Below are 13,691 nucleotides of genomic sequence, written 5' to 3'. Positions count from 1 at the left end.
GACCTCAGTGTAGCTCTAAAACGTTTTCCCTGCTTCACAGTTCTAACACGCTACCCAGTTACGATATCAAGGTTGCTCTTCAGAGAAACCCTCCATCCACTTAGTTGGTATTAGGATTAATGGATACTGCATGTTCTCTCCTCTGCCAGTGGTTTTTCAGACTGTGGTAACACTCTACTTTGTCTTCTTTCCCAGGTGACAACACCAACGTTCCCTGTGGTGGTCAAGATGGGTCATGCCCACGCCGGCATTGGCAAGGTAAGCCTCCCTGCGACGTTGATTCGGACGTGCACACCATCACAACTAAGGTCTGGGCACTCCCTGGCTGCTCATCTCTCCACTTCACCATTGCATGGCTGGTCTTGATTTGTTTGTGTTTGTTATGCTAACCTATCACATACTGTACAGTTAGGAGTTGAGCTGTACATAACAGACCAGGCTCCTTCTCTCTTCTCAGTGTATCTCTGAATGTGATGATGGCATGACATCCCTTCCATAAGCAGACTATCAGTCTTGGAGAGGAGGTGGAGAAGGGTGTGAAGATGCAAGCCATGATTTCACAGTGTGTCTGATAGGAAGGGACTTTGGGGGCTTTTTCAGGGGGTTTACATGTTCATAAGGAGTTAGGGAGGAGATGTGGGAATGATATGGGCATCGGCAAGCTGATCAGCGTCAGGATCTGAAGACCACCTAGTTACCTCATAAAAGGCTGGATATGCTACTGTTTGGCCTGTTTCCTACGATGTCAAGCAAAGAGGCACTGATTTTGAAGGTAGACCTCGAAATACATCCACAGGTACACCTCCAATTGACTCAAATGATGTCAATTAGCCAATCAGAAGCTTCTAAAGCCATGATGTAATTTAGATTATTTTTCCAAGCTGTTAAAAGGTACAGTCAACTTAGTGTATGTAAATGTCTGACCCACTGGAATTGTGATTAAGTGAAATAATCTGTCTTTAAACAATTGTTGGAAAAATTACTTGTCATGCACAAAGTAGATGTCAAAACCGACTTGCCAGAACTATAGTTTGCTAATAACAAGAAATTTGTGGAGTGGTTGAAAAACACGTTTAATGACTTCAACTGTATATGCGCGTGTGTGTGTGTGTATATGTATACATATATAAACACACACACACACACAATTTCAACAGCAATGCAGTTCAGTGAACAGCCAACCAAAGTGAGTGATTACTAGCCCAAATGGAGCTCTCCTCACATATAATACAGGACCTCCCGAGCCAAGTCAGTGTGTTCACACAGTACACGGGGAAGCACTTCCTATAACTTCATCCCCCTTTCCATATAAAGGGCTGGGTTGGGTTTCCTCCATTACAGGAACCTGGAGTGCTATAGAGTTCCCACATGCCCTCTGGATCACTTAGCATAGACCCATTGTAGACCAGGACCTCACTTAACCCCCCTGACCTTACAGAGGACTGAGAACTAGGGGTAGAAGAGGGCCTGGATGTAGGCCATTCAAGTGCTTCACATGGCTTTTAAGTTGAGCTGAGAGACTCTTGACAAAAGACATTTGGTTAAAATTCAAGTATCTGGAGTTGTGGAAATTGGGACTAGGACTAGTGATGGTGTTAAAACAACTGAAAATCCTATGTTTGTTTAACCTAATGCCCTTATTAGATTACATGTAATAAAGCGCAGTGTTTTCACTTAAACAGTTCTTTATGATCTGTACAATTGTTAATCCTGGTTGGGGAAGTTACGAATGGCTCACTAAAGGGTAGACTGATTTAACTGACACTGGAGAATATTTCTCCACCATTTGAAACTGGCCAGTGTCCAGAATCACATTGCTTTCCACCTCACCCAGCTCTTGATCCAACTGCCAGTACATACCCTCTTAATTACCTTTATGGTTTCTGCTTCCAGTATTATAGTTTACTTTATTTACTCAATGGTTCATCTTATTCTCTGCATGGCTTCTCATATTTACACCATGGTTTGGCTCCTTTTTCCCTGGCTCTCCAGAGGTATTGGGTTACACCTTTTGGAACCACAGTGGGTAGCCAAGTACACAAATACTTTCCTTGTGAACAAAGGATAACAATTTACCCCGTGTCTAGCTACCTCCACCTCTGTCAAACATACTCAAGATGCTATCTTAAAGAGTAGTTATGACAGCGAATGAAATGCCTGATCCAAAAAGTGGGCAAACTCCTCCCCCAGATCTTTACCATAGTAGACTTTTCCATCTCACTTGAGAAGAAGAGATGAGCTGAAAGAAGAGAGAGGTGGGGGTGGGAAAGTGAGCGCATCAGTCCGTCCCTGTCCACGACAGCCTCTCACTGTTCCCACTGACTTTCACCGCATGGTGGATGAATCATAGTGCCAACGATAACAGCCAGAGGGGATGATAATGAGAGTCAATGGAGGGAATATGAAGGGAATGTCTAGGACTCTCGTTGCTATCATCCATACATCATATGGGTGATATACATTCACATAGCTATACATTACAGGCTGTTGATGTATGGATTTCTACTACTCCTTTGCCCCTTTTCCCATGGTCTAAGGCAGTTTCTGGAGTGTAATCCATCTTTTTATCAATACAGACATATCTGGTTGGTAATTGGGTGTCTTCGGCTTAGTGTGCCTGTCAGTTTCATTTAATCAGTATTTAATCAAACCTGTTTACATATAAAAGATACAGCAGATTAGCATTTACTGTTCAAAAAGGAATCTACAGAATTGTTCTCTTTGGATAAGTTGTGGGTCGATTGAATTTAGCGATTGTTTGTCATCTCCATCAAAATGTTGTCTAGCATATTAGTGGTGGAAGAGGTGAGTTTACTCCCTTAATATGTAATGCGCTTTTGAGCACCTACTGTAAGTGGAAACGCGTAATATAAATGCAATCAATTGTTACTGTACTGTCTGTATATAAAGTCACTGTGTACCTGATGAACTCACATGGGTGTGAGAAAAAGTGCAGCTCCAAAAATTCTAACATTTTCCAGAGACAAAGCTTTTCATTATCCTGTCTGTGTTGGATTTACATTCCTGTGGGATTCTATCAGTCTACTTCAGCTCCTGTCTCATAGCTTTTATAGCATGTTTGGTAATTAACCATCACAAACTACCAATTATGCATATCTTCCTGCTGATTTAACTAATTAGGGGCATCTTCCTGTTTCAGATCAAAGTGGAGAACGAACTTGACTTCCAGGATATTACCAGTGTGGTGGCGCTGGCCAGAACCTATGCCACCTCTGAGCCATACGTCCTGTCTAAGTACGACATCAGGATCCAGAAAATCGGCAACAACTACAAGGCCTACATGTAAGTATGATGTAGTCTCTATGCTGTGTACACTGGGTTTTGTCTGTGACTTGGACATGTCAGCAATGATTGTGACTAGAATTAAACTATATGGCTTGCATGTGAATGACTTTACCAGAGAGAGGGGGAGAGAAAGACATGGAAACAGATGGATGAAGGGAAACAAAAAAAGAGATGGAGAGAAAGAGATTGATAGAGAGAGAGACCCTAGAATAGTCCAGCCTGCACGCCAATGTGAGTGTGGGAAGAGGCCCATGGTACACCCTTCCCAGTCAGTGGAGGCGTGCAGGGCTCACCCACACCACAGCACTTCCTTCTCTACCAAGGGACAACGACTAGGGTTGCACCCTGCACTGGCATTCCATTCTGTCTCCCAGAGGGAAGTGACAGCATCAGCCAACGTGACCGTGACCACAGGCCAAATTCAGCCTTAGTCTCAATCTTAGCTTGAACTAAAATAATCTTCTGAGTAACCAGCCACTTCAATTTCAAATGCTCAACAGCACCCTCTTGAATACAACAGACCTCGTGCAGTAAATGTAAAACACCATGTACAGTAACAATGAAAGTATGAATCTACGCCCTTTCTACTTTCATGTCTCTCAATCCGAAAAATTATTGCTTGACTAAGAGGAGTGGAATTTACTTCCTTATCTCAACTTATTTCCTCGGCACCAGTCATGAAAGCACGTCTCCAATTGACCTTGACACAAACATAATGTAGGCAGGCGTACATTGCAATCATCAATGTAGAATTCAGCGATAACACCCCCCCCCCCCCCCCCAGGGTCTTCTGTAGAACTACTGTACAAAAACAAAACACAATGACTAAGCTAGCTGACCATTGCTTTCCATTCCAGTCCAGAGAATAGCTGAATGCCTGATTTAATTTCCTTGATTTTCACCTTTTCTAGGAGGACGTCCATCTCTGGCAACTGGAAGGCTAACACAGGCTCAGCCATGTTGGAACAGATCGCTATGACGGACAGGTAAGCTGGCCTATAGACACTTTGTTAGACATAATATAACAGATAAGCTTCATTATAATAAATTCTGAACGCTTATAGATGTATTATTGTGTTTATTAATTTGTACACAAGTAAATACAAGACAATGTGATGAGAGTTTAGAAGGCAAGTGAAAAGTGTATGTGCAGGAGAGGTGAAAACTAACAAACCTGAGGGGCTTGTATGACACCTCCCCCTTTCAAATATGTATAGAACAAAACAAACAGGAAATTATATCCTGATATGTCAAACAGTTAAACAAGTTATAAAGCATTATACCTGCAGGCTTTAAGTAAAGTGTTACCAAAATGAGTTTTTCACTGCCACGGTCTGTTTTGTAATTGACAAAGACAATCAGTTGTGGATGTCGCTGTGTTCCAGATATCGTCTGTGGGTGGACTCCTGTGCCGAGATGTTCGGGGGACTTGATATCTGTGCTGTGAAAGCCGTCCACGGAAAAGATGGCAATGACTACATTATCGAGGTTAGTTCATTCTTAGCATGTACTGTCAGTGGCGATTTTAGCATGTAAATCTTAATGGGTCCCCCCAAAAATTGTGGGATGCGTTCCAGCAAAGCCACTACACAACACTAAACAATACATGAATTGTACTATAACGGTGACAAACGGTGCCCACAAACTGTTAGGGTCTACATAAAGCTGTCCCAACAGCAGTCTCAACAGCAGTCCCAACACCTTACCACTGCTACACCTGGCTATCAGCGGAGCCTTGTCTGGCAGCGGAAGTTTATTCAGCCTCATTTACTTACTTTAAAAAAATATATAGCTGATATGGCTGACTTGCTTAAACAAATGTGGTTTCTACTGACAATTGAGATGTACAAACTATGGCATAAGGGCATGACAAGCGGAGGAGAGGCAATGCGTAATTTCTATTAAGACATTAATGAGAGAGCTAGGACGGATGTAGTCTAACTATTTGTTCAGCACTTTTGAAATGTACAGCAACAGAATTCAGAACATGGGCCTTTCTTACAGTGTTCTCCCTGTACACCAAGTCAGAACCGTAGGATAAATAAAGGGGGCATATAAGCAGACAATGAAAGCTCTTATATCTTACAATATTCAATGATTATATTTCTCAAAAACAGGTTATAGGTTACATATGCACAAGTCAGAACAGTTGGCGAAATTAAGAGGTGAAAATAGACACAATTATTAGGGTGAGGCACATGGGCTACTAACAGCTAGCTAACTAACACAACACACTTAGTATTACTTTCATAGCTACAGTATACATATCTCCCTGGCATATTACATCATTTATGCAGCAGCATACAAGACTAAATGTGACCACGAAGGACCACCTTTTCAAGTGAGCGGAAGGTGAGTCCCAACATTTTTTGGACTTAACTTGTTGTGCTTTGCTCACTTGAACAGGAAGGTGGTGCGGCAGTCCTTCGTGGGTAAATTTTGTCATAAAAGTCTGGCATTCTCTGGATTTATGGTGCTTTCAAGATAACTAGGAACTCGAGAACCGATATGACGGCTGAAACGGGGTTTGAGTGACAGAGTGGGAAGAATGGGGAACAAAAAGGGTTTTGTCTCTATCGGGCCATAGGCAGCTATACTAAACTGGATACGTTGTAGTATAGTTGTGTGTGTTAGACTTTCCTAGCCCACGTTTACAGCGGCTGCTGCTAGCTCAACAGCTAGGAGGTATCACTTCTGGAAAGAATAAGAGTTCAAAGTTCATACCAAGTTGCCATACTTTTAAGCTCGTGCTATATTCTGGCTGGTATAGTCGAAATTCATCGGTTTCGGCGTGTCGATCATCACCTTCACATTGAACATGATGCTAATTTCGTTCTGAGCCCTTTTAATGTAGGACCGTCGTCCTCACGGCCTCGGAACAGAAAGTTTCATTTTCATCAACGGGTTTATATAGTGGTGAAAGAAGGACGTGTTTCATAGTTTACAACAAAAGTCTGTTCACTTGGGCGGGGCCTCGGAGTGAGCTGAGTTTCTCTATGACAAACCGTTCTCTCATTTAAGAAGCTAAAATTACATTTCATCGTTTCACAAATAGTTTCATATTTTAACATTTAAATTGTGCAACAATTCCATGTGAATCTGATAACTAGAATGTGTTGACTTTCCAAGATAGTTTGTCATCCTGTCATTAGTAGTAATGTCTCAGACGACAAATGATCTGGGATCACATTCATTAAGTACCAACGCATATTTTCAACTGGTTGGATTACCGAAATATGGTTCCGTTTCCCACCTTTCGATGTTACCAGACTCTCTGTTACAAAGGCTTTACAAGAGTCAACTCTATAAAGTAGAGAGAGAAAAGGGGAAAGGTATTTATGGGGGTCATAAACATCCCCCAACAGGCCAACAAAACAAATAGACCATGTTTGTATGCAGCTTTATTAACTCAATGATAAATATATATTTTTTTTACATTGTTTGCAAACTGATATGTGACATGTATGAATGCCAAAATTACATGCGAAACAGGAATCCCCCCCAATGTGGGGCTCAAAACAGGGTCACCACTGTGTACTGTATAAGCAAATGGGACAGTAACTCTAGGCCTTCTCCTTCAGGGTAAAAAAAATAAAAATCTCTAACAAACAGCCCATATCATGCTCAGTGTATGTGTGTCTAATAAATATTTCCCAACCTACATACAGCTGGAAGTACATTGTAGTATTCTGAAGGATGCTCAGGCAACGTGGTGTTCAATGTGTATGCTAACCCAGTTTGAGTTGCATGAGTTATAATACACTCTTTGAACTGGGTGTGAGTAACAATGGGCGATGATGAAAGATCATGTCAATTCCAGAAATATGTTGATTTAAATCAGATTTCTCAGGTGGGCGATAACATTTTCAAAGTCATCAAGTAATAGATTGCATTGACAGACGAGTTGGCGGGCGATGGTGGAGAAAGAGGGCGCAGCCGAGGATAGATCAGGCATGATCAGTCTGAGTCGGAGCAATGAAAGAATAATTACGCTTTAGACCAAACACAACGATCTGAATTCAAACAAAGGCATGGCTAGCTGGCTGCCTACGCTATCTGTTTGTATGAAGTAATAGATACTTGAGGAACACCGCTTTTCTCAAGTTCGTAACATTTCCTCAGCTGGTTCAAATGGCAGAACAGAGGAGAGGATATAAAGGAGGACCATAGAGATTAAATATAGTGTTCTATTCTATGGGGAGGACTGTGTGTATTCAAACCTGAAACTCAAGATGGCTCAGACACAGACATACTGAAAAACAGAGATCGTTGGAATGAGTTGTGGTACACTTACAGTGCCTATAGAAAGTCTACACCCCCCTTGGATTTCTTCACATTTTGTGTTAAAGTGCGAGTCTAGAATTGATTTAATTGTTCTTTTTCGTCAACGATCTACACAAAATACTCTGTCAAAGTAAAAACAAAATGTTTTTTTAAAGATGAATGAAACATAACACTAATGTACCTTGACTAGATAAGTATTCACCCTCTGAGTCAATACATGTTAGAAACACCTTTTCCGAACGATTACAGCTGGTGAGTCTTTTTGGGTATGTCTAGTAAGAGCTTTGCACACCTGTATTTTGCAATATTTGCCCATTCTTTTCAAAATTCTTCAAGCTCTGTCGGTGTTTTGTTTTTGGGATCATGGCTTTTCAGCAATTTTCAAGTCTTGCCATAGATGTTCAATAGATTTAAGTCAAGACTGTAACTGGACCACATTCACTGTTGTCTTGGTAAGCAACTCCAGTGTACATTTGGCTTTTATGTTGTAGGTTATAGTCCTGCTGAAAGGTGAATTCCTCTCCCAGTGTCTGGTGGAAAGCAGACTGAAACAGGTTTTCCTCTAGGATTTTGCTTGTTCTTAGCTCCATCCCGTTTTCTTTTCATCCTGAAAAACTCCCCAGTCTTTGGGCGATGTCAAGTACACACATACCATGATGCAACAACCACCATGCTTGAAAATAAGAAGGTAGTTACCCAGTGATGTGTTGTTGGATTTGCCCCAAACATAAGGCTTATGCATTTAGACCAAAAAGTGATTTCCTTTACCGTATATTTCTGCAGTATTACTTTAGTGCCTTGTTGCATATGTAAGAATATGTCGAAGATAAATACACAACGCAGAGACAGAGTACGAGCGGTCAAGAGGACGAGAGTCAATAGAGTACTAATGATCAATGAAAATGTTTTTTTCTGTAATAGGGAATTATTGATCAATGGTTCAGAGACATGAGAGGAATATGTCTTCTGAAATATGCTACCTGTTATTTGGCCATTGGCTAGTTTTATTGCAAGGAATTCTAATTGGTCAACCACAGGCTAGGGCTGGGTAATAAAACTACATGCTGTTCCTTTTGTTCTGGGGAGAGAGAACCACTGGAGAGTACATCACCGAGGACAGGGGAGAATGACAATCTACCTCCCCATATGATTTGTCCTCTGCGAGTAAAGCTATTTTCCTCCCCCTGATTTGCTTTGGGGTTTGTGTTATTGTAACATAAATTGCTAACACATACATATGCATATTTTGAAATATTTTTCCAATATTTTTATTCAGTATTTTTATTCTTTCACTCTGTCATTTAGGTCATTATTGTGGAGTCAATACAATGTTGTTCATCCATCCTCAGTCAATGGTGACATCCCTAAGCAGTTTCCTTCCTGCAGCTCATTTCAGAAGGATGACTGCATCTTTGATGTCTGTATGCTTAAAGATATATTCCATGTCTGATTTGTTATTGTTACCTATCTACCAATCACTGCTCTTCTTTATGAGGCTTTCTAAAAGCTCCCTGGTATTTGTAGAGCTTGAAATTCAATACTGACTGAGGGAACTTACAGATATTGTATGTACTGTATGGAGGACAGGGGTAGTCATGAAAAAAATATTTCACACAGTTTGAGTCCATATAACATATAACTATGTGATTTTGTTAAGCCAAATGCAACGTCTACACTAATTTATTATTTCCTAAACAAAGGGGTGAATACTTATGCAACAACTATTTTAGTTACTGAATTTTTATTAATTTGTAAAAATGTGTAGAATTTTCTTTTCACTTTGACATTACAACATTTACAGTTCCACTTTGTAACGCAACAAAATGTGAAACATTTCAAAGGCTTGTGGACTCTCTACAGGCACTGTATTTAAATGTGACCGACCGGCCTGATTTGGTCTTATGTAGTGAAATTATGAAATCATGTTATTTTTTACATTGGATAAAAATAGAGACTCAGAGCTAGAAAATGGTAAATCATACACTACCGTTGAGGAACAATGGGGAGTGTAATTTTGCTTTGAAAGTTGATAAACTTGCAACCCCACTTTTTAGAAAATGGCCCTTGAATGTTTTGGTCCACCTACTAGTGAGCTCTTCTTTGTCTACACCCATTCAGCGTCATTCACACCCTCTACAGCCTTAGCCCCACCCATTACTTTAAGGACTCACATGTGAGGCCATGTGTTAAACAGAGTGAGTATGGTAGTGTACTAAACAACCAAAGATTTCAAGACTAAAGGCTGGTTTATTCTACGTCTATCGACATGTCTGTAGACCGTTGTCGCAGTGACATCATGAATATTCTATTGTCGTCCGACAACTTGTCCTTGTCGTTATGAAAAAGTATGAACACAAAAACAACAGCAGCCTGGTGGTCCAAAATAGTATAACTGGTGTATTTTAACACCAATAAACCCATCCGTTTAAAAATGTATTTGCTATATGTCAATCTAGCAAATCAGGCAACTAAAAGCTACTTTTCTAAACAATGTTTTTGTTCGTTTCTAGCTTGTTAGCCAGCTAGCTAACATTAAGTTAGCTAGCTAGCCAGTTCAAATAATGTACATATCATATAGCTAACAACGTCTTAACTTTAGCTAATTTGTATTCATTATTACAGGAAAATAAACTCTCAAAATCATTATTTACAAGTTAATGGAGAGCTAATTACAGAAAATAGTGTGACCAAATAAAAGCAGGGCATTCTACCATATCATTTTTGAACTTGGACACTTTCTTGTTGGCCTAACATAATATCCTAAATTGACTTTGGTGCAGGTCATGTTGTTTTTCACATTAGTCTCTGGTAAACACAGACTATATAAAATAAAATCAAATTTTATATGTCACATGCACAGGGTACAGAAGGTGTAAACGGTACAGTGAAATGGTTACTTGCATAGTGGAGTCTTTTGATTAGACATGTAGCTAGCTAGCTAAACAATGACCCATAATCCCAACTCATAACCTTAATACCGTGCATGAATCTAGTGAGCCAGTCAGCTAACGTTAGCTAGCTAACAGTACGCTATAACTTGCAATGAAAACAACTTTCTGAAAATGTAGCTAGACAATCTTACCATGCATGAACGCTTCTCCCTCTCTGCCAAGGTTGCCCATTGTTTGAAGATGTAATCCGGAGACGGGTGTTCTATACAACAGCCTTCTGCGTGTTCTCTTTTCGACTCCCTCTGCATATTTGCAATCAAAGGCCAGAATTTTCTCCATCTCCTTAGCTATCATACACTGTTTCCACCGGGCATTCCACTTATTTCAAAACTATGTCTTCCAGAAAGTGGAGGGAAACACTTTTGCAGTTCTTGGTGATATCTAGCTACATTAGAAAGGATTACCTACACATACAGTACTAAGCAGCTCATGTTATAGACAGAAGCGTGCTACATGATAGACCAATCCAAACTCATCTCGGCATGTCCAGCCCATCCATTATCTCAGCCAATCATGGCTAGCGGGATGGTTCCGTGGCTAAACCTACTAGGCTCATAATTTTAACAATTGTATTCATATTTACAGATGGCATGCACGTTTGTTATTAAGGCACATGAAAGTTCCCGTTCCAGGAGGCATTTCTGTTCATGTTTACATGAAAATGCTTCTCCTTTGAAATAGTGACATGCAATATATGCCTAGTTTCCTGAAAAGAGTCACAAATTATCATCAGTCTTTGTGTTTTCTAGTTAAAAAGTAATTTGGAGAAGAGGAACGCTAGGTCGATTTAATGTCTTAATAGATGAATAGATCATATTAAAATTCAACCCTTTTGAGGCATTTGTGTTTTGGAGCTAGTAGAACTATGTTGTACTTTAAACTTTTTACACTGGATTGTCAAAGGTTAAAGCACCTGCAATTCGATCACTACCAAGCCACTGACTTGGGAGAACCACCCAGTGAGAGTGGTCCAGTAAGTGCCTCTGTTCAACAGACATTATCACAGCCTATCACCCCATAACAACCTCTGTCTGGGTTTATTTTGGGCTGCTGGGCAGCACTTGTTGCTGTAGAACACATCTGTTTAAAAGGAGCAGATGCACCGTTACACCGACCAGGCACTTCCTGTTGTTCCACTTAGCTCACATTGACTCCAGACCAGGCCTATAGCTACACACATGCACAATACACATGCCACACACACAGAGATAACTGCTTTGTCCTAACCTGACGTTATTGGACAAGCAAAGAAACGCAGGCACACACATACACACAGGGTAAAAAGAAGCTTCGGCAGACCGAGATACATGCATGGTCGTGACCTGACGTACTGTATTGGGACTGGTAAAAACATGACGTAGTGCAACCGTCTCAGTGCTTAGGTAGCCCCATCTCGCACAACCAGCCCAGCCTATCGTTTCCTCCAGACAAGCCTGGTTTATCTCCTCTCACAGGGCAGCTTATGGACGACCGGTGGGAAGGGATGGGAGGAAGAGGAAAGAGCTGGTTGTGTGAGTGTGTCCATATGGCATGTGTTTATGTATGTCAGTGCTGTGGATTGGACAACAGAGACAATTCAGAGGGGTGTGTGTGCTCGCGCATGTGTCTGTGTGCATATATGTATGTGTGCTCGCTCGCACCTGTGTGTGTGTGTGAGTGTGTGTGTGGTGCACAGTTGATTTACAGTGCAACTGGCAGCTGTTGTGAGTAACTGTCCCTGGTGCAGCAGGCCAAGCTGAACCCATTTGTAAGCCACTGTTTTTGATGAATAGTTCTGTTCCCAGTGTTAATTTATTTCATATATCAGGCGTTACCTATACTTTTGATCTTATGGAAAATACAACGCCAATTTAACCTATTATTTTTCTTGGTTGCATTCCATAAATCATTAGACTTTTCCAGTTGCAGAAGGTGATTAGACATAATTTCAGTGCTAGCCTGTTTGTGATATGGTGAACTATAGGCTGTTCTGTTTATGTATCTACCACAGTATAACTTTGTCCAAAACACATTTTCTGGCATTCTTCAACGGTCCATATTAAATATGTCATTAAACTCACTGTACCACTGAAAGGAGGAAATTAAGGACACGCATACAATGGACTCCTCTGTGCTTTTCCTCTGAACACATTACCATGTACTAATGCAGCAATGGAAGTTAGGAACACTCATGAATGTCAGCTAAAATGAGATAAACACAGGAATGTTTTCATACCGAAACCAGTTTTGCGTTCAATGACCTTTTTAACCTTGAGATTACCGATGTTTTAGCTTTTACTCATGCACATACCCTTCTCAACCATTTTTGAAAACTGTATCTCCGATCTGCATGCTCATCACAGATCCCACACAGCACTCTCCAATGTGATGTGTTTATGTGCAATCCCCTCGTGGGAAGTTTGATTTAAAATTCCTCTCATCACATTGTCTTTGATCCATTCTGACGCATACGGCCCAGTGCTCTGAGATGTCCATATTTAGCCTGCTCTCTAACATGCGTGAACATTCTCTCTTAACCTGATGTTTCTAGGGTGGAGGCCAGCCTCCCACCTACCCATCTGTCATCCTCTTTCTCTCTTCCCATTGTAGGAAGGGCTTATAACCAGTGTGGCTATTGCAAGAAATCTCCACAGGCTCTCTAGAGATTGTGTGTGTGAGAGACACTGCATTCTTATTTGAACGGCCCACAAGGTCTGAGACAGACGGGGACCGCAGCAGTGACACAGTCACGTAACGATGTTGACAAGGAGAGTTCTACACACACACACACACACTGTGGCGGCAGGTAACCTGGTGGTTAGAGCGTTTTTGCCAGTAACTGAAAGGTAGCTAGTTTGAATCCCAGAGGCAAAAAAAAGTGAGAAATCTCTGTGCCCTTGAGCAAGGCACTTAACCACCAGTCACCGTTGATAATGGCAGACCTTGCCACATGTTTTATAAGCACCCACCAAATTACACACACCCCTCCAGTTGGTGGAATTGAATTAGTGTGAATGGGAACATAGTAATATTGCATGACCCTGGCAGTGGAAACTTGTTTGTGTTCCAGACAGACATTACACATGGTGACACCTCCCATTAATGAAAAGTAATGGCTGCTTACATTCACTTTATATAGAATCCACTGGTATTGATCTCAACATGTGTCAT

At 41.0% G+C, this 13,691-nt stretch overlaps 1 protein-coding gene across 1 annotated transcript in view; it reads left to right on the top strand.

The window, feature by feature from the left end:
- The window catches only part of LOC110500248 (synapsin-3), a 124,948-nt gene that overhangs the window by 93,636 nt on the left and 17,621 nt on the right, over positions 1-13,691 (top strand). Inside the window, exons 7-10 of the mRNA XM_021577500.3 lie at positions 196-258; positions 3,161-3,303; positions 4,218-4,292; positions 4,692-4,794. Coding sequence (XP_021433175.2) covers positions 196-258; positions 3,161-3,303; positions 4,218-4,292; positions 4,692-4,794 — 384 coding nt within the window. The remainder of the gene's footprint in view (positions 1-195; positions 259-3,160; positions 3,304-4,217; positions 4,293-4,691; positions 4,795-13,691) is intronic.

This window comes from Oncorhynchus mykiss, chromosome 21 (genome assembly GCF_057628025.1).
Source record: "Oncorhynchus mykiss isolate SJ-2025 chromosome 21, ASM5762802v1, whole genome shotgun sequence".
NCBI classification, from domain to species: Eukaryota; Metazoa; Chordata; class Actinopteri; order Salmoniformes; family Salmonidae; genus Oncorhynchus; species Oncorhynchus mykiss.
This window is presented reverse-complemented; position numbering and strand designations above follow the sequence as displayed.